Below are 22,054 nucleotides of genomic sequence, written 5' to 3'. Positions count from 1 at the left end.
ATAATTGTGATTCCTATAACTATAGGTTTGGTTAAGGCTCGGATACACAAAAGAGTTTGCTTACATTTTATTCAATAAAAGTATAGTGATGAACGGACAAGATGTTTTAGAGTAAATTCGCAAAAGAAAACGACAGGTTAATTTCCATAGATTTTGATTTGCTTCACTCAAATGTATCACATAGACATCACAAAATATACTGCGATTTAGGCAGGCCTCATGTGTCGCCAACCCTAATTTTAGTTTTGAAACCAAAACAACTGCACGCATAGCTACTACTCGGCAGAGATAGACAAAACGGCGGTACTGACCGCTCCAGGAGTGTCGCACAAAATCACCACCGGGACTTGGAAATATAAGCACCATTAGTAACTTCTTTTTAGGAAGAAGGCGTAAGGATATGTTTCTATGTAACGAGGATATGTTTTAGCGAGAGACTATACTAACAAAAAGGCAGGATGCGTACCTCTGTTTTGTTTATTTCTCCCGTCGAACTATGCATGCCGTGTTCCATTTGTGTTGAGTTAAATATCAGTGGAATAAATTGGTGTACAAAATCTTGATATCACTAGAGTTGATAATGCGCAAACGATGTTTTTGTTATAAACCGGACATTTACAAAACGGAATGCTTGCTTGACATACTTGTTTTTAATAACTCAATAGGAATGTGGGCGTAAGTTTTCACATGTGACATTCGTGGCATCATGCATTGGCTGGTGGTTGCGGGGGCAGCATGGGCGCGGGCTCGTCGTCTGAATCGTCGGAGTGGACGCGGGTGAACCGCCGCCGCTCCAGTAGTCTTCGTAGCTTGAACTCGCCGTGACCGTACTCCCAGCGGCGCCGAGTTATACCCTTGCGACCTATGAGTCCGTTCACATTACTAATATAATAAAATTGTAATTAAACGATGCCTGTACGTAGGAGATATTAAAGACCAAAGGGAGACTTTATACAAAAGTCGATTGCTTAGGTACCTCTGTCCCATTCGTGTTTGCATGGCTGTGTTTCGGTTTGAAGGGTGGGATATGGCGTGAATTCACAGGATACAGAGGAATAACATCTGAGTCCTCAGGAATGGCAACGCATGGGGGGGGGGGTATCATGAGCGAAACAGTATACTCTGTCATACCCGTACTGACCATATCTATAGGCGACGGTTACCACTTTCCATCAGGTGGGCCGTCAGCTTGTTTGCCATTCTAAGTTGTATAAAAAAAAAAAAGAAAGAAATACTTTTATTCAAGTAAACTTAGATTTAAACATTTTTAAATAGTCATTTTTTTTTCTTTACCACTCATTTGGTAAAAAAATATATGAGGTCTTAATAAGACCAATAGGGGCTAAAACAATATTTTTAGACATGTCTGTTTATTTCGGCATCACGCAATAATTACTGCATTAAATTGGATGCGGCTTTCACAGTTGTATTCCTGAAGGTTTAACTTGAAGTCTAGTGTATGTTTTGTCTTGTTATGTTTCCTGGAAGTGGTTTACTTCATTAGTTTTTCTTCACGCGTACGACAGCAGCACGGGCAAAAAGCAAATCTATATAGTAACGCATGTGAGACTGTGTCAGTGTGAGACTGCTCGATACCTAATTACCATTAAGACGAAAACATAAAAGTCTAGAATAAACTTTAACAAAAAATATTTTTCTCTATCTACTATAAGTTCTTACAAACAGCATTTTTTTATACCACTAAGGTGGCAAATAAGCATACGGCCCACCTGATGGTAAGCGGTTACCGTAGCCTATGAACGGTTGCAATACCAGAGGTATTACGTGCGCGTTGCCGACCCTGAAGAAACCTCTTTACCCCCTTTTTAAATAAGCCTATGCTGTAGTCTCTTGAGAAAACTTCGACAGGGAGCTCATTCCATAACCCAAGTGTTCGTGGGAGAAAACATTTCTGAAACCGCGTTGTATGCAACCATTTAGGCTGTAGGGTGTAAGGGTGAACTCCCTGTCGATGGCGAGTCGTACGATGATAGAAAGTGGCCGTAGGCATCATATTGAATAATTCTTCTGAGCACAATCCGTTGTACAACCATAGGACTAGTAAAATTTGTAATAGTATAAATTTTTTTTTATAAGTATAATAAGTACTATTCAGCCGTAACAGCTGAATCTAGAATCTTGAAATTTTGCAAATAGTTTCTTGTATAGGCTTTTATATAGTGTAGGTGAACAATAAGGAATTTTGAAAATTCTACTCCTAGGGGGGTAAAATAGTGGTTGAAAATGTATGGAATTTCGTCAATTTAGATGATAAGACACGGGAAATTTTATAGAACGAGAAACATGATGTGATCTTCAACTATACATCGTGTATAAGTTGAAGCAACCGAAGCAAATGGAAACGATACGGAATTCCAAACAATATTTTACAGGGGTCGGCAACCTGCGGCTCGCGAGCAGTACCGGCTGTGAGCCGTGAGATGGATGTGAAGCTGCGGCTCATTAGTTCCATACGCAAATAATGCAAATATTTATTTTATAAGAAAAATCGTTCGGAATAGATTAACGAGGATTAAGCACCAAACTATTTATGCAAGTACTATTTATTGTCGCCAAGATAGTTTTTTGTGGCTCTTCAAAAACTTAGAAATTTTGTAAACTGTAATTATTTTTCCGACTCAAAAGGTTGCCAACCCCTGGCTATATAAGCTTACCTGTACCTTGTTACACAATTCAAAGATATAATAAAATATTTAATAAAACCGCACGTCGCTTTATGCGTTCCGAGTATGTCCCTAATTCATAGGCTCCTAACATCGCTTCAACTCAAAAAACAGGATCAAAAATAAAAAGTGCTTTACGTTTGTGAAATCTAAGCTTAATTAACAAATGCCATGCGAAGGTGCGATAAAATAAAAAACAAGAAAGCTGCTTCCAATAAATATATTTCAATAAATATTGCACATCACAATAATAAATTCGAATCACAATCACAATACAGAAGCAAAAGTAAAAATAATTTACTAACTAGTATACTTGTATGTGGAATTATAAAAAAAAAAAAAAAACTGCCGACGATATCGACGAATCTCAAAATTGTGACTCACAAATTAATACATGCTCAAAATTAATTCATAATACGATCTAATATTAAATACTGATAACGATAAAAATAAATTAATAAAAAAAAAATAAGGCTGCAAACAAATGACTGAGGATACGTAATCGTTACAATAAAAAAAAAAAAATATCATGGGCATCAGAGAATATATTGTGACATTCTTGGTACCTACTGCAGTATCGCGCAGTCATTTGTTCGCACCCAGTCAAAGAAGAATGAAGAAGGCGGTTTAGGTAAATCATCTAAAATACAACCTCCATACTAAGTGTGGGTAATATAATATATAACATATTTAAATATTATAGTTATAATATCTATATATTGGTCTAAGTACGAATATATTAAATATCTAATATTATCCAATATAAAGAAATTAAGAATGCGATTTAAATTAATATACATATAATATCTGACAGATATGAGTGATATCGAAATAGTTGAACTTTTTCCGATATCATCGTTTAGAGGAATACAATATATAGATACCGGAGCGATATTGATATTACCCACGCCTGCTTCACACTTCTATGTTAATAATAACATTAAAAAAAAAAAAAAACAATTTCAGATCAAAGGAATGTAGATCACGATAATTAACTAGGTACAACGTATTTGCACATAAAAACTAAATATATACCTACTAATTACAATAAGCTAAGTCAATAACTATCTAGAGTTATATACCAAATTATAAATATTTATGTCGATTTTATTAAGATTGTAGTAGCAAGACTAGTTTCAGATTCGATTGGAGGCTAAGTGGCTGACGAATCTGTTACATTACCTCTGTCCCATTCGTGTTTCAACCGTGAAGCAGTTGTGTTTGCATGGCTGTGTTTCGCTTTGAAGGGTGGGATACGGCAGTGAATTTACTGGGTACAGAAGAATAACACCCGAGGAATGGCAACGCATGGGGGGTATCATGGGCGAAACAGTATACTCTGTTATGTCCATGGTACTGCTCATGTTTATAGGCGACGGTTACCACTTTCCATCAGGTGGGTCGTCAGCTTGTTTGCCATTCTAAGTTGTATAAAAAAAAAAAAGATATAATTTCGCTGCCATCCGTGTGTGAGATAGAACGAGACAGCAACGTGTGGCATAATGTTACTTCTTACTTTGATCTCTTATTTTTTTTTTACACGAGATAACAAAAAGTACCATGGAATAGATTCATTTGCCACTTCACTATGGGGTCATAATTATCGGTATCTCTCATGGTTGTTTCGTACAGCATATAAAAAAAAAAATCTATTTTTTTATGTTGGCAAGCAAAAATCTGCCTGACAGCTTTTTTTATACTACTATGGTGGCAAACAAGCATACGGCCCGTCTGATGGTAAACGGGGTTACCGTACGGGGTGACTATTCACACATACATAGGGTACACTCATGTACGCTTGCAACACAAATTGTGTCAGGTGCATATTGGCGCCTTTGGACTTGAGTTTCTATAATTCAACTATCCTCAATCATGATTTTAAATTAAATAATAATCAGACCCAATGTTAATGCCACAGAATAATATGATAATATTATCCTTTAGGAACTCTCAGATGTAGTTAATAATTTTATATTAGTATAATTTATTCTCTAAGAAATTACATTTAAGTTTAGCTATACAAAATGCATTTTTGTGTCACTCTAAAATTGTGTTCATGTGTAGTTTACACTTAAGTACGCTTACATTATTCGTTCCAAGACTTAAAAGTATAATTAAATAAATAATTATATATATATATATATATATATATATATATATATATATATATATATATATAATTCGTATACATTTTGTAGAAGTATTTTGTTGTTGTTAAGTTTATTTGAAAATATTTTAATTAAAAATATTATTTTTTGTACTTTTTCATTTCTACATATCTATTAAATAGAAATAATTATGCAGGAAGCAAACTAAATGTGCGTTACATGTAAAACATTCTATGTTAAAAGTAAATTATATGTAAATGCTAAAAGGGTAGGCATATCATACTCACAAATAATCAAAAAATGGGGCCAATTATTTCATATTTATAAAATTTGATTAAAAATATGAATATATAGAAAATTAAGAATTCTAATTTCAACAACTAATTAAATTCTGTATAAATTTGTACTACTATTAAGATGTCAATATAAAGATTCAAGTGGAGACGTTTTGTAGTCAGTATGATATGTCTGCATTTTCTACGGACGGAATGTGTATCTAGGATGCAGGATTTGGTGACGGTACGATGCGATGATATTTTTGAGATCTTGCAATAGTAGTATGACTACTGTTAAACTTAGCTGCTAATATTTGCGAAATTTTAAGAGCAGGAAAACGTTATACATGTCGTCGTATCGTACCATTAGTATAGTGAAAGCAGGCACGTAGATTTTAGCCCGAGTCAAGCGTGTTAATATTGAATTCTCGATCGACGTTCGAATTGGTTGTCTTGAAAATATCGCTTACAGCAATAAGGCAGCCTTATCACATTTATACTAGTCGTCTGTATAAACTATAAAGTTACTAGTACCGATACGGTTGATATCCATTTCACAGCTAGAAATTCAAATGTCAGTCAAATTCAATAATAGACAAAGAGGTACAAAACAAATGTGCCAAGGTCCATCTCGTAGATCGATTAATCGAACCATCGGGTGGTTCGATCGAGCAGTTTTACAAGCGACAAAATCTACGTGCGTACTGTCTAGGATAAGGAGAGTGGGCGTGCGCGTGGGTGTGGGCGTGTGCGTGGGCGTGAATGTGGGTGTGGGTGTGCGTGCGCGTGGATGTAGGTGTGGGTGTGGGCGCGTGCGTGTGCGTGCGTGCGCGTGTGCGTGCGTGTGCGCGGCCGCGCTAGCCGGCGAGCGTGCGCGCGTGGCGCGGCTTACCGGTGTTGCGCGCGCGCAGCAGCGCCAGCACGGCGAGCGCGGCCAGCGCGGCGGCGGCGGCGCCCGCGCCCGCCCAGCCCGCGCCCGCCCACCACGCCCACGCCGCCGCGCCGCCGCGCCCCCTCACCTCTGCACGCGACACGGACTCCGTTACTATGCGAAACACGAATTAGCATCCTGAAACTAGTGATCGACTCGAGCCGGATAATGTAAGGCCCAATAGACGTTACAAAATTAGTATATACAGTACTAGTAGTTTTTTTTAAATGGGTAAAAAGTAATTGATTGCCCTATTTTTTTTTAACGTATGATTTTAATAGTGACGCTGTCTACATGCGTTAGACGCTGGTAGAGTATGAGCAAAGGATAATAACAGTAGATGACGTACAATAGTTACGTTACTCTGTCCACATCTCGCGGACGTCTCGACTTAAAGGAGAACCGTGCATTAAAATTCAAGGTTCAAGAATAAGCTACACTTGAACTCCATTCGTAATTTTTTAACAAATAAACACATATAAATAGCAACATTTGAATTGAGTGGATTATTTTTTTACCAAATTACTCGCCACTAAAATAAATTACTAAAGAGGTTTGAACAAGCTTTTAAAAATGAAACCCGAATATAAAACAAAAACGGCACAACACACCTACTCACCAATGGTGGCTGTGGGCTTCACTGGCGTTTGCGTCGTGACTTTTTCTAATTTACTCTGGTTTCTTAGGCCCTCGTCCACGAACTTGCACACTCTGTGGGGGTCTAACTCTGCTACGTAGGCGGAGACTCCGTCGGGGGTGACTACAATGTCATGGGGGTTTCTGAAGCCCCCCTCTGGGGCGAAGGTTTGTATCAAACGGCCTGATGTGAAGTCGATGACGTATCCTCTCACTGGCACATTGCTGTACGGCCCGTTTACGACATACAATCTTCCACCTGTTCCAGAAAGAAATAATTTTATTAGTGATGTGACTTTCTTAAACAAGCAGACACTCACCAGTTGGCGAGTGAAGTAGGGGTATCAAGGCGAACCCCACTAGCTCGGCCTCACTGGGTTTTAAGCCGACATACGAGCGTGTGTACTGACCGTGCGCGCGTGAGTAGGCGACGCTGAAGAGGCGCGAGCCGATGAGCCAGTGACGGTAGCCGGCGCTGTAGGTGCCGTTGTCGGCGCGGAAGCACGCCACGCGGCCGCGTTCGCGGTCCGCCACGCACACCTGCCCACGATCCTCGGCCAGCGCCAACGCATGCGGCACGTCCAGCGTGAACGGGTCGCGTCCCGACCCTGCACGCAATATTTTAATATTACAATTAAAACCAATTGATGTACGATGAAATACCTAACAAACGAGAAGAAGGAGGTTGTTTGATTCCCAAATGATTCTCAAAGACGTCAGGAAGGCGGCCGGTTGTAAAACTAAGCCGAATCTTTTTGTAATATGGATAAAAAACATATTACGCCGACCCCAAATAATAATTGGAATAAGGTTAGGAAGTAGAAGAAGAAAATGTACGATAGATAAAATACCTTAACAGACGAGTAATCAAAGGGTGGTTATTAGTAATGTGGACTACCAGTCCCATTGCTAGCAATATACCCTGTCAGATCGATCTCCTCAGGGTCCCCACTAGAAATCTTGCTGCTAAATTCCAAGTGTATTCATTACCACGGGTTAACTGACATTTTCATTCTCGCAGGCAGAGTTACCATTCTATTTCTTTTTTTATGAATGATAATGGAATGGTAACCCCGCCTGCGCTATCGGTATACACTGACGGGGCACCAGTGAGAGTGAGAATGAAAAAGCAGGTCAATTAGCCCATCGTGATGAATTCACTTGAAATTCAGCACGATGGTTTCCAGGGGGACCACGTGGAGGTTGACCTTTTTAATCATTATGCCTAACAATGAGACTGGTAGTGCGCATTATTAACAACCCCCCCCCCCCCAGGATACCATTCTATTATTATCTATTAAAAAAATGGACCAGAGAGAGATTCTATTAAGAATCTCCCTTGTTCGTCTTTTTTGGGGTTCTTTGCTAGCAATAACAATGGAGGTGCCCTGGCAGATCGACACTCACGCCGACACCAAAAACCTTCAGATGTAATTTCTGAAGAATTTAGCACGATGAGCCACCTGATATGTCCTCGTCTTCATCTATCAATCCTCACTGGAGTCTCGCCAGCATATACCAATAGCATAAGCGATATTACTATTCCATTATCATCCGATAAAAAAAAAGATTTTACTTTATTCTCACCTAATCCGTCACTAATACTCCACTAGTATAAATCAGTGGCGAAAAGCAATATCATTTCAGCCGTTAACTGTCCACTGCTGAACATAAGTCTTCCCAACAAGGCTAGTTTTGCCAGTTAGTGCCAGATTTACCATTGGCAACCATAGTTAGACTTTTAGAGATGTTTTAAGAGAGACGCTGCTCCCCACACCTCTACTATTACGTTCCCTTAGTCGCCTCTTACATAACCCACGGGATAGGAAGGAGAGGTCTATTTTATGCCAGGACCATACGGCCAAAGAAATATTGTTATGCTCATTTATAAAAATTCACTGTCATACAACAATATAAGAAAAATAGTGACTAAAAAATTTTTTTTTTATACCACTGAGTCAATTACACACTTATCAGTGCAGTAATAAAAATCTCAAATTCGTGAATATTGTAATCAATGAAGCGTGTGCGCATTTTAATTAAGGACACACACGATTTGTTGAAGGCAATAACGTGCATAATTATCTATTATGCTTATTTTATGATAATCAATCTTTAATCAACACACACGCACACACACAACACACACACGTGCCTTGACTAGACATATTTTAGTTTTTCCTTTTCATCCTAAGGTTGCCTGGAAGAGATCGCTATTTAACGATAAGGCCGCCTATTGTTGCCTCTTTATTTAATCATAATTATAAATTATATTTCTATGTAATTAATTACATTTTGATTGTGTATATATTGTTGATCTTTATAATCTGTATCATTCTTTGAAGAGTTTTCATTCGTTCATTCATTCATTCACATACTATGGTTACGCCGCTTCGATTGTATTTCGCCTTGTCGATATTAGGTACCAAAAATGGATGGTGGTATTTGTTATTTTACCTAAGCCAAATATGAAAAGGCAATATATACTATTTAATTCAAAATTAAATAAAAAATTTATTTTTCATTTAAATTTTTTCTATATTTATAGTATTTCTACTAGTATCCAGGAAAAGTAAAGTATGTTTTAGATTTAGACACTATGGTTGGTTCATATACCAATTTTAATGAAATATGTATAGAAGCCTTGAAATATTGAATACAAATAAATCTATTACAAAAACACGTGACAAATTTACGTTTCGGTTTTTGTGAAGTTGTTATTTTTACTATTTTATCTAAAATTTGTGTGAACCAACATATGAGTTGCAAAAATAATCATCGAAATCTTCAGAATTTGCTCAGATCAAAGAGTTTCACTGCTGTGTGCTACTCACGTTTGCCCCACTGCAGTATGATTGTGCCATCTGGCGAGTACTTGATTATCCTGTGGTTGCAGTACCCATCCGCGACGAAGAAGTCTCCGGTGGAGAGGACAGCTACCGCGCTCGGTTTACAGAAGTGATTGTCGTCATTGCCAGGGATGAATCTGTAACAAAACGTATGACATTATTGTAAAGCTAGCTACGCCTGTTATTAACGTTGACTGGTCTCAAGGGATTGCACTGGAAGGGAAGGAAGGTTTTTTTTATACAATTTAGAATGGCAAACAAGCTGACGGCCCACCTGATGAAAAGTGGTAACCGTCGCCTATAGACATGAGCAGTACCATGGACATAACAGAGTATACTGTTTCGCCCATGATACCCCCCATGCGTTGCCATTCCTGAGGACTCAGGTGTTATTCCTCGGTACCCTGTAAATTTACGCCATATCCCACCCTTCAAACCAAAACACAGCAATGCAAACACAACTGCTTCACGGTTGAAACACGAATGGGATAGAGGTACCCAAGCAAACGACTTTTGTACAAAGTCTCCCTCTGGCAACCGTAGCTAGGCTTTGGTGATATTTTAAAAGGGATACTGCTGCCTATCCATAGCATATCATTCCATGGTAAGCGGTGACTACGGCATAAATCCATAGCATAACATATGCTATGGATGTTCGTAGAGGTGTCATGAAATCTAATTCGTTTTTTCATTTAAAAAAAGAAAGATTTTTTTTTTGTTTTTATGAACAAATGAGTAAACTTACATTACAATATAAAAAAGAAAGAGTATGTGTGTTTGTTTTAATGTTCTTATTTCGTAACTAATAGTTCAACTAGATACTAATACTTGAAAAGTACCTTTTATATTTGATAACTCATTTATTGAGAAAAGTTACAGACCAATCACGATTCACGAAGAACACGGGCAAAGCCACGCGATATAGCTAGTAATAAATAAGATAAAATAAATTGTGTACTGTTAAAAAAATAGACACTTGTAAGACTAAGCGTATGGTAAATAACCTATTTAATTACCTTCTATACAAATAACTGGGCTCTGGGAATTACAGTGACGTAGGTACATTTGTTGTTTAAACCGGTCCCAAATGAAAAATGTAAACATAATATTTTCGGAAACAAGTAAATGTTGTAAAAATATAAGATTCTGTCTCATATTTATGTTATATAATAAGTAACAAGAGAATGATAATTTGATTACTTATTATTTTGAACTTAACTGGTAAACAATGTTCACAATACTATGTGGTTAATCTTTAATGCATTTTATTGGTCAATTAGTAAGATAAAAATTAAATAAATAATTTATATGACGCCTAATGACTTACAGTAATTTATTATTTGTATACATAAGACAAAAAGTGGATGTTGGTATAATATAGGTCTTTGCGACTCGAATCTGTTTGCTTGTACCGTAAATACCTTTGCGAATATAAGTTGAATTTATTATTATTAAAGTATTAATATTTTTAAGGGAAATTTAAACATAACGAATGTAAACCTTAAATGCTAGAATAACATGATAGATAGATGAAATTATAAAAATCCACTTATATTAAAAACTAGCGGCCCGGTACGTGCTTCGCTACGTATAAAGTGAAATAATAAAAAATATTAATTTTAACATCAAATTCATTTATTCAAACAAAAAAAACTGTCAACACTGAAAAAAGAATCAATTTGACCGCACAATCCCTATCTTAAAAAAAGTTTGAATTTGACACAAAAATCCTCATTACAAAATGATCCGCCATTTATTGAATTCATTTGTTCGATCGAAACCGCTCGATCGATTTTGTGCAAACTTCACATAAAACATCTACTAAATAATCCGAACAAAGCCTAAACATTTGATTTGGATAGGTGAGCCCGTTCTTGAGTTATAAAATTACAACGAAAAGTGGCATTAATTTTTATATATATAGATGATTGATATATGTTGCGAAGTGTTTAGAACAAAGCAAACACGATTATAAATTTAGGCAGGTACATAGTGAGATTAATACTATTAATTGAAGAAATTGACAGTCAGTGATTTCCTTTCAATAAAATTTCCAGAATTGCAAAAAAAATTGAAATCAAGGCTATGCTATTAAAACTTGAGCATGTTCTTATGAAAAATTAATTGTCTATAATTAGTGTTACTGTATGATAATTATAATAAAGGGTTTCGTTTAAAATTTGTGAGGTAAATATGCAGGAATAATTTAGATCACGAGTCTGAAGAATCTCGATTGATTTTCACTAAATAGTAGATATTACTAACATACCACCAAAGTTCAAGTGGTAGAAAATGGTAATTTCCCTTTTTGTTTATAATCCTATAATTTAAATATCATAAAAACTTTATTTGAATAATTTCTATTTCTCTATGTTACTAGTAATTAAAGAAATATACATACTTTTCTCCTAACGTTAGGGCTGGCTTTTGTCGTTGGGTCGGTGTGAACTTAAAAACTTGATGCAAAGCCACATCTGTCACCCAAACATTGCCAACACGATCCACAGTTATACCGTGAGGCATGTAGAATCTGGAAATAAAGCTATAGCTTAATACACAGCACTGTGACTGATTTTATAATGATATATTTATATTTCGGTTATTATATAAACAAAATATTATATAATAACCAAATAATAAAAATATAATATAAGCAATTCTAAAATGTAACTGTGTTTATACCAATAAATAAATAAAACGCACAGAAATTTTATTAATACTTTCTAAGTTTGGTAGCTTATGACTGGGTTTCACACACCTCAAATATTTTTTACATACACTCCTGTCATTAAATTTAGTATATTAGAATGTAGTATAAATATTATGGAAGTATTTTATTATTATAATATATATTTATATATTTTTTTTTAATATTTTTTTTAAATTTAATTCACTCATAATCTTATTTTCTGATATTGTTCACAACTTAGATTACATGTTTATTTTTGTTATTTACTTAATTTTCTTACACTGTATAATTATGTATGTTAAAGTGAATGCTGTGAATACCTATAATAGGCATGTGCATTAATATTGTATTGTATTTGATGTTTATTATACCTATATGTTATAATGCAATATGCTGTTGGTGTTCCTTAAATAAATAAATAAATAAAATAAATAAATTATATTTTCCTAGTACTTCTTTGAATAAAATTGAAAAAATATCTTAATTATGTTAAAAATACCACTGAATATGATTTATACATAACTTTGTTGCAAAACGAACCTATTTTAATTTGCATTTCATAATTAATTTTCATATAATAAGGATTAAGATTGGATGGACCTTAAAAATTTTAGATGCCTTTTTTCTCTAAACAGTATTTTTTGCTGGGGAGCAACATGAACATTTTATACTGTGTCTCAATAATTATTGCTATTTAACAAGACACATAGGAATTGTTAAATCATGGTTTCTTTTCAGATGAATTATTATAATAAACAAAGTGAACTACTACAATACTAACAAATAAAATTACGTCTAAATAATCAAATTATTTTTAACATTAATAGATTGGGCAAAAATAAACTTACAGATTCTGTCCCCACATATCAACAAGTTCTCCTGTCTCATTAAACACCAGGATAGTAGGGTCTGGTATGGGTGGGTCACCTATTCGCTGGTACACATGACGTGGTGTGAATGTACTCGCATCCCATTGGTTGCCAGCTCTATGGAAGACCAGCAGTTGTCCAGTATTGTCCAGAGCTACTCCGGACACTTGGCCCATTTTCACAAAGGAATCTGGCCAGTCGGGCACCCATTGTGGTGCTGTTGAAATTTATTATTATTAGATTTTTGTCCCTTGATATTTATTAAATTAAAATGTAATGAAAACCAAACTAACATTTAAGAGTTAAGTATTAAGTAAATACCTAACAATTTTGAATACTACCATTTATTTTAATTATTTTGATCAATAAACATAAATTTCGCTATCAACTAACTAGTTATTATTTATAAATTTAAATAAAAATGGTAATGGTATCTAAATAAATTTTTATCAATTAATTATATGATAGCAATATACATTAGTAAGACTAGTTAAGTTTAAAATTAAATATAACATATATATAATTTTTTAATTATATTAAATGTTGCAAATACTAACCATGTTCCAATTTTCCCAAAGCAATCTTTATTTTGGGGTCTATAGCTTCCTGGTTGTCATAGTCGTTGTTTGAATAGTATCCCTCATCAGGAAACTGAACATACAAAAAGTTTAATAAGTTTAAAAAAATAGTCGATTCGAGGTTTTTATTAATAAAATTATTAAATTACAATCTAAAACATACCCCTCTTCCATGAGTAGGTTTAAAATTACTGAACACAAATAACAATTCTAAAACTGTTAATAAACTATTTAAAAAATTCATTATCAGCATAAAAATATGCTTCACTGCATGGATGGAAGCCGCGTTAATATTTAGATAATTGATCAACAAGTATGTATCTATCAATAAGCAATTTATAATAAATTTAATTTAACAACAGTGACGTATAATTAATGACGTCAACTTTAGTGTTGCCACTTGCTACTATTGCTCTTATGTTGTTCCTTAGATATCGAACTAGATATGATCTCCATAGATAGATAACCTCATTCTTTCAAAGCTCAAGTACCGCTTGCGGATATAAGTTAAAAATGGTAATTATTGTAAAAGAATATTGAACAGTTTTCGGCTGTAGTTATATATTTTATATTTAGGAGTTCTTATTTAAATGTAGAGAGCAAGTTTGCAATATATGGCACTTGAAATATTTGAGAGACGATGGTATGCTTATTCTCGTTTATATAATAAATTGCATGTCTTTTCATTGGATGATAATTCCATTATAATTGAATATAATTTTATTGATATTGCTCTAAGTTTTTTTTTAATTAATGATATTGGAATAGTAACTCGTCAATCGTTTACGCTGGCGGATCACTAGTGATGGACAATAGGACTCATAATCAATATACTTGGAAATCAGCACGACGAATTCCAGGGGAAACCGTATGATGGTTAACTTGATATTCCAAGAATTAGAACTATTAGCCCCTATTACTAATAATCCCTTCCACCATATAAATTGTCTTTTCCATCAAAATTATGAATTTGGAGTGTAGATATAAAATACAAGAAAATTTGATGAGGAAGAGATTGTAATGCGGTCTATTAGGTCCATTGGTTGCAATATAGGATATATTGATAGAAATGGAGTCAGGCTGAACCCCAAGGCGTATTCAACACGATGGGCTAATTGACTTTCTCATTCTTACATGTTGCCCCTCATTCATGCTACATCAGTGTATCCGTCAGCGCATGCACGATTACCATTCCATTATCATTCATCAAGAAAAAAAAAAATAAAAGAAATCTATGTTTATACAATATTTATATATATTTATGGCTAAAGGTAAAGAAAAAAAAATACATGCACTTCATACTAAACTTATTTTATTCACATTGTAGAATGAAATTATGACAACCACACATTTGCATGGTTTATAACATTACATAGAGATGCACATGTGTGCTCAGCTCCAAGGCTAACCATTGTACGGTTGATTTTGTTTATAATTTTTGCAGGAACATAATTGCCTGCATTTGGGTTTTTTTCACTTTTTTCATAGTTTTTGTAGGTAACTTGTAGTCATTTCTGTGTAATGAAACAATATGAGAATGTAATCTCCTTACTAAGGATAATCTCCACTTTTTCAAGTCACTATTGTTTGGTCGTGCTCTCAATAACCTTTTGTGATAGATTATTAGATCTCTCATAGCATTATTTTGAGAATTCTTTATTGTTCTTTCATTTTCGTTAACAGTTTGTACTGGTAAACCAGTAGGAACTGTAAACTGCTTCTCCTTATCAGATTTTTCAGTAGAGTCAGATTGAGTGTTAAAAAAGTTAGTATTATTCTTGGCAATAGTCGCCATTACTTTATGTTTTACTTTAAATTTACCTTTGTTTCGCTTTTTGCCTACTGACTTTGTGTTCCTCTTATCAAAGTATTTTTGTAGTAACTCTGAATAGTCAGTTCTCTCGGTGGCTGTAAATATACAGTGATAATGTTGCCCAATTTGCTTGCGCATTTCTAGAGTAATAGTTTTTTGTCTGAGTTTTGTAAGTTTTTCTTGAATGGATACTAATTCATTTAGATGTTGCGTTCCATCTGCAAGACCAGCCTGCCCTAGAAGTACCATGTTTAGTTTTCTGAGCATCGCATTTATATTGTCTCTGTTGTTCGAGACTTGTGTGGGACTTATTACTTTCTGTTGAAGTAGTTGTTGCTGACGATTTTGTAGATATGTCAATTCCTTGTAAAGAGCTGTAGGATCACCCAAGTCATCGTTGAGAGATTCTAGGGCTTTACTAATAACCCTTATGACGTTATTCCTATTTTTAGGAATGTTATACAAAAAAGAGTTGTCACTGTTTCCTTCCAGTGTTGTATCATGCTCATTGTCAGTGTTGGGTTTTTCTTTAATTGTAGTCCAATCTCTAAGTTCCGTTTGAAAGGCCTCTTGATCTGCGATTTTACCTTTTATATTTAAAAATAAATTCATATCAGAATTTTGTAAGGTTACATTACATTTCCTCATTGTGTTATCTAACCATTCTTGGCCATCCTTCGTTTTAAGTTTCTCTGTTATATCCTGAGTGATGTAAATTTTTGCAGATGTTATAACATCACTTGTGTCAGACACTTCATTGTCTTGGATCATTTGGCCTTTTTTGTCATGATTTGTCGAGAAAATAGGAATAAAGTCGGGAGCCTTCTCGACAGTAGTATCAGACGGATTTGCGACTACTCTACTAGTATCATCGCCTTGGTTCTTCTCTTGTGAATTGTTTGTTGGCCCTCGATTGTTTATATTATTTTTGTTATTGGCATTTGCTTCGGAACTTTCGGATGTGGAGTTTTGCTTTTTCTTTTTGTTAATAGTCTCGTGCGTACTTGGCGATTTCGATTGACGTTTGTTTCGATCATTCTTAGAAGTATTCGTTATCGAAGAGACGATTGAATCTTGAGAATTCTTACTAAATTGCTTGTTTTTCTGATTGTTAATAGGCGATTTAGAATTGTCCAGATTGGTTGACAAGTATAACGGACGATATTCAGACACATATGGCGAATTGATTGGGAGACCTGAAAACGGTAATGAGGAACGGCAAGTGTGGACGAGATGACCGCGGCGGGTGCAACCACTACAGTACAGTTGATAGGATTTCTTTGTTTGACGATTCTCCTCCAAAGGTACATCTATGTCCACCTGAAAAATATATTTATATTTAATATATTGATATATGTATAATAATTGGAATGACGGTTGGTTTATGTATTAAACTAAGATCTCTACTATCAAAATCAGCTGTCAAACTTGTAAGGATTCACAAGGAAAGATATCAATACATTTGTATTATTTTACAAACATGTGACTTTAGAAATGGTCCCATATAATATTTTCTTTTCTTCTTGAACTTTTTTATTATTTATTATGATTAAACAACAATACATATAACAACAATAATATAATTATCTATTTTAAAAGATCCTTTTTACAAAAAAAAAAAAAGTATATAATTAATTAAAAATTATTCCACATCATATATGAATATTGTTTCGTCTACACTATTTAGGTGTATAAAAGTTAAACAAATAAATAAATATTAATGGATGATATTTCCTGAGGTTTTGATAAAATAAATATATTTTTTAAATAATTTTTCATACAATAAACTGTCAAAATTGTTATCAATTACTTAGAATAAGAAAACATGGATTACACAGGTTATTAATGTCAACAGCTCACCGTGTTATGGTAGCGACGCCATGTGTCCGGGCAGTGGCTGGCGGGGTGGCCCTGTTGGCCACACTCCGCACATTTTATTCGCCCCCAGAAGCTGCAGTTGCGGCACATAGTCGAGTACATGTGGTTTGGAGATCCACACTGTAACAATTATTTGTTGGTACACTTTTCACTAGGACAATTTTTAACTTGTGATTCCTTGGTTTATTAGAGACAAGACGTGGATAACAAAATAGTTGTGTTACAGGCGTCCATAAACCACCAGACGGGCTGTATGCCTGTGCTTGTGCCCATTGTGGTATATAAAAAAACCTCTCTGGGGATAACATTCACAACATCACAGTATACTCTGTTATGTCCTTGGTACTGCTCATGTCTATAGGCGACGGTTACCACTTTCCATCAGGTGGGTCGTTAGCTTGTTTGCCATTCATCATAAACAGGCTGTGTACTTACACTTTTTTGCCAACATTGTGATATAAAAAAAGTAGGAGTATCTTAAGAATAGGATAAAACAGAAAATATTTATTGTCAGAAAAACACAAGGTTACAACAGAAAATACAGGAATATTATAATATGAAATATTATATTAGGCAAAAACAATTAGCTCAGCTGATGCTCTGAGTGTCCCAGTACAATGTGTACAGTTGCACAGCGATGGTTTTCAGCCAGCCATTTTAATTGATGAAAATAGATTCACTACAATCCTATACTTTTAAGATTATTAGTCCCCATTGCTAATAGAGCCAGAGCCCGTGGTGGCCAGACCTCTGTTAAATTATAAAAACTGAAAGTAATAAATGGTATGTACTTACATTGACACATATTTTACTTGGACACCGAGGTTCGAAATGTCCAGTGGACCCACACATGTAGCAGACAGGTGGCTTCATGCGGCAAGTGTCGTCCCGGTGGCCTGACCGGTTGCAGTAGTTACATCTGAAATGGGAAAAAATTATAGATTTGACCATAAGATAGTCTGTTCATGTCTGATAGTAGTATGAATAAAAAATCAATTAGTTGATTAATATTTCAATTTGTTACTAATTTTAACAAATTTTGATACTTTTGCATTAGTTTATATATACAAATAAAATTTCAAATGATCACTGACTTGTTTAAGAGATGAGAAGGTAATTTTCATAGATAATTAATGTATATGAATTTATGAATTGTGTATATAACATGTGGTTCATCATACAAATTCAAAGCAAGAAAAAAAAAATTGAGCCACAGGTTGTTTTCAACTGACTTGAAAAAGAAGGTCCTCTATTCCGTTGTATTTTTTTTTGTTTGTTACCTCATAACTTTGTTAGTTGTAAACTGATTAGGAAAGATCTTTTTTTATTTGAATGGATATGCTTACCGATTGGTCCCATTGAGATTTTATCAAAATCAGTTCAATAGTTTAGTTTTTAATTCAAAATAATTGATTTTGCCACAATTGAAGTTCTTTTTTTGTGGAACAATTTAATTATTTTATAAAAGAACATAAGTCAAGTTTCTTGCCAGTTTTGCCAAGCTGACATTGGACTGTTTACTGGATAATAATGTTAAAAAATTGCGTAAGTACCTAATTAATATTGTACCATTCATAAACTATACAGCTTATTAGTAACTTACGTATATTTTTTCTTGTTGTTAGACAGTCCTGGCATCCGGTCTTTGGCATCTATCATCCATAAACTTTTATCTTCTGCAAAAAAAAAGAAATCATAAAAGATTATTCGAAAATAATTTTTACTCACAACCAAGACATGTTCACTGACTAGGATTTAATTAGGATTTGTTTTTTTTTTTATTTTTCTTTACTTTGTGTATTATAAATATATTTAGGGGGAAGCCTATCTTCAATAGTGAATTATTGACAGCTAATATAATGATGAAATGCTAATTGGTATATGCAGATTCATTCATTCATAATGACACATATTTGTACTAATGAATAAATAAATAAAAATAAATAATCAATGAAATTTTTTTATAGCATTATGTCAGTACACAGATTATTAAAATAATGAATAAAGATGATAAATTATGTATCAAATTGTTACTTACTTGACATATGCTTCTGAATCTCTCTATGATTAAAATTTTCTCCACCCCAACTTTCATTATAGAACTTTTGCATCTCAGCACGCAGAGTTGTTAGTGAGTACTTCCTTCGCTTACTTGTCTTATCTGTACCTTTTAAATTGTCAAAATCAAGATTATCATACAGTATTGGAGGATATTTTGTAGATCCATAATTAGGAGTGGTATTGACAGATACAGGTTCATCTTCATAATCTGACGATTCCTTAAAGCCCGACACATTGGCCATGACAATATTTTCATTATCTAATATTATAAAATCATCATTTTTCGTCAAATCAACTATCACATCTGCTGATATATTGTTACAAGCATTTAAATTTTCAGATTTTTTTAATGTTTCATTCTGTGGTTTTAGTTGTTCCTCAAGAGATGTACTATGCTCTGTGCTAGCAGAACTTTTGTTAACATTACTCTTTGGATGAATATTCTCTTTTGTTACATCCGATTGATTAGAATCAGATTCATAAACGTCAGCATTTGGTAAACTCGTCTCTGATACAACAAATGTATTCTCATGTTGTTTTACATTGATGACAGATTGGTTGCTGTCTGAATCATAAACATCGACACTCGGTACACTTTTCTCTGTTACAGTATATGATCTTGTCTTCTGTTTCTTGTGTTTTGCCTTACTCTTTGGTGTTGCAAAACATTCATCAGGTTCATTTCTTTTTGTCACATCTAAGACGGCTACTGGGGTGGACGTAGCAACTGTCTCTTTAGAACGTTTCTTTTTCTTTTTTTTAGATGACCCATTTTGACCTAACAAATCTGAACCATGAAGGCTGAAATCAAAACTGTGATCATCTGGGCGCCGCGATGAAATATTCAAGGCAATGCAATCTCCACGAATAAATTCATCAGATACAGATGATACTACTGATGGGACGGGACTGGTCGAATTGCTGTTACTATTACTTGGTAACTTGTATTGTCCATTTTTGTCCTGTTCTTTTGATGGTGATTTAGAATTTGTAATAATGTGCAGCTCATCTTCATCGGAACTCTCTATTGTTATAGTTGGTTTTGGGGGTAACGCCACCTCTACCACCTCATCCTCATCACTTGTTTCAAGTACAACAGAATTGTGAAGGTCATTATCCAGTAAGTTTATAGTGGTTTTTATCTTATTTGGTGGACTTTGAACCATGGATAAATCTACAAATGGTGTATCGTGAGCATCACATTTCTCTTGTTTGGGTTTCTGATCATTTATATTTTGTGGTTTTGATGGTGAATTATTTTCCTTTTGCGAATTTACTTTCTGATATATATTGGACGAGTTCTGATCGACACTGGTGTGCCAGTAACGCCGTATGGTACTTCGCGGTGTGGTTTCTATTGTTTTTATCGGTTCATTATCTGCGGGCACGGTCAAGTTAGCCTCAGTCTCGTCCACGTGATGTAGCATTGCATACAACCGTTCCTCCAAATCATTTTCGTTAAGGTCCTGAAAATTAATATTGAAAAATAACCACGCAATGTTTCACAACTATGATTGTGACACAACAAAAATAGTAACCTAGCACTTACCTCCTCCATGTTTCCCCAGCGAATTTAAACTAAACAAAAGACTACAAGATAATAACATAATCGTGAATGTTAAATGAAATTAATCTGCTAACAGCATTGCGAGTAAATAAAAAGGATTTGTGTTATTTTAAAGAAATATCGAACACAGACTCCATTTCGAAACGAAACTGACTTATGACAGTGACAATTCCATTAGTTTTTTTTACTAATGTTTTTTTTTTATTATTTTTGTCTCTGGATAATCACTTGATTTTTTGTTCTTGCTTACTATGTATCTATGTTACTACTTCTTTGTTCTTAGGTTCATAGTTTTAATTAGAGTAGACCATAGATTGGACTGACATAATAATATCGAATAACGATTGTATTTGTGGTCTCTTTTTAATTCTAAGTGTAATAATAAATAAATTCATGCCCGTTTAGTGGTTTACAGGTTGACTAGATATTTATTTGACAAACACTGTGTATTATTTTAAAATTATTTGCTAATTGTTAAAATTATGTTACGCAAAATTAAGAATAATTCCTGCGGTCCTAAGCATAAAAAAAGAATTTTAGATACTGCCCTTGATCTATAGCTTTAAATGAAAGTCATCTAATAAATAATATCTAAATATATTTATAGCACAAACATATCTGTGGCGTAAACCAATAATGTTGGTCATAGATTAAGGATAGTATGTAAGGAAAATACAAAAGCGTGAAGAACGAAAATATTTTGCTTATGTGCGGACAGACTGAAATTCCTTTTTTTTATCTGTTAAAAAAAAAAGAGAATGTTAAGTATATAGATACACAAGAATTAAGAACGGAAAAAGCGCGGGAAACGTTTAAAAAAGCGGGAGTGTTTTTTGATCTTCTTTAAATTAATTTTATTTTTAATTATATAAGGATTAGTCTTATTTATATATTGTGTATTAGATTGTATATATAATTGTATATTTTGTAGTAATAGTGTTTGTTGCTGTAAATATTGGTAAGTAAATTACCTATATTAATTAGACATTATGGATCCACCTATAGACCCTGGGGGGACAAACCCCCAGGTGTCTGCAAATATAACTATCCCATTTAATAATAGTTTTGATATATTGGGTGAATCTAGTATGGACACAGATGGTTCTAGCGTTGCAA

General features: G+C 34.3%; 2 protein-coding genes across 4 annotated transcripts; both read right to left on the bottom strand.

The window, feature by feature from the left end:
• Nucleotides 1–35: 35 nt before the first annotated feature.
• LOC113513236 (peptidyl-alpha-hydroxyglycine alpha-amidating lyase 1-like) lies at nucleotides 36–14,004 on the bottom strand. 3 transcript variants are annotated; one of them, XM_052894199.1, is made up of 9 exons: nucleotides 13,783–14,004; nucleotides 13,599–13,692; nucleotides 13,021–13,258; nucleotides 11,885–12,013; nucleotides 9,469–9,620; nucleotides 7,045–7,242; nucleotides 6,618–6,893; nucleotides 5,960–6,112; nucleotides 36–862 (listed from the first exon to the last, which is right to left on the bottom strand). In XM_052894199.1, exons 1-9 carry the CDS (start codon nucleotides 13,870–13,872, stop codon nucleotides 705–707), a joined length of 1,488 nt encoding a protein of 495 aa, XP_052750159.1. In that variant the 5' UTR covers nucleotides 13,873–14,004; the 3' UTR covers nucleotides 36–704. The 3 variants fall into 3 exon arrangements, with proteins under 3 accessions (XP_052750159.1, XP_052750160.1, XP_026753027.1); XM_052894200.1 differs by having other exon boundaries at nucleotides 5,960–6,088; XM_026897226.3 differs by lacking the exon at nucleotides 36–862 and having other exon boundaries at nucleotides 5,981–6,112; nucleotides 6,610–6,893; nucleotides 13,783–14,000.
• A 910-nt stretch (nucleotides 14,005–14,914) lies between these two features.
• Nucleotides 14,915–21,110, bottom strand: LOC113513237 (uncharacterized). Its single transcript, XM_031913114.2, has 6 exons — nucleotides 20,921–21,110; nucleotides 19,349–20,837; nucleotides 18,914–18,986; nucleotides 18,106–18,229; nucleotides 17,293–17,430; nucleotides 14,915–16,752 (listed from the first exon to the last, which is right to left on the bottom strand). The coding sequence occupies exons 1-6, from the start codon at nucleotides 20,927–20,929 to the stop codon at nucleotides 15,049–15,051; spliced, it is 3,537 nt and encodes a 1,178-aa protein (XP_031768974.1). The 5' UTR covers nucleotides 20,930–21,110; the 3' UTR covers nucleotides 14,915–15,048.
• Between the last annotated feature and the right edge of the window lie 944 nt (nucleotides 21,111–22,054).

Source organism: Galleria mellonella, unplaced genomic scaffold (genome assembly GCF_026898425.1).
Source record: "Galleria mellonella isolate WM207_F2 unplaced genomic scaffold, CSIRO_AGI_GalMel_v1 utg200, whole genome shotgun sequence".
NCBI classification, from domain to species: Eukaryota; Metazoa; Arthropoda; class Insecta; order Lepidoptera; family Pyralidae; genus Galleria; species Galleria mellonella.
The sequence above is the reverse complement of the archived record's forward strand: the minus strand, read 5'-3'. Positions and strand labels throughout refer to the sequence as shown.

Excerpts from the sequence above, each read along its gene's own strand:
- LOC113513237 (XM_031913114.2), bottom strand. Across the intron at positions 18,230-18,913 it reads AACAACAAGAAAAAATATAC|ATGTAACTACTGCAACCGGT; the intron begins GTAAGTTACTAA and ends TTCCCATTTCAG. Across the intron at positions 17,431-18,105 it reads CAAGTAAAATATGTGTCAAT|TGTGGATCTCCAAACCACAT; the intron begins GTAAGTACATAC and ends TAATTGTTACAG.
- LOC113513236 (XM_052894199.1), bottom strand. The coding sequence starts at position 13,872 with ATGCTGATAATGAATTTTTTAAATAGTTTATTAACAGTTTTAGAATTG. Across the intron at positions 13,693-13,782 it reads AACCTACTCATGGAAGAGGG|TTTCCTGATGAGGGATACTA; the intron begins GTATGTTTTAGA and ends TTGTATGTTCAG. Across the intron at positions 6,894-7,044 it reads CGCCTACTCACGCGCGCACG|GTGGAAGATTGTATGTCGTA; the intron begins GTCAGTACACAC and ends TTTCTGGAACAG.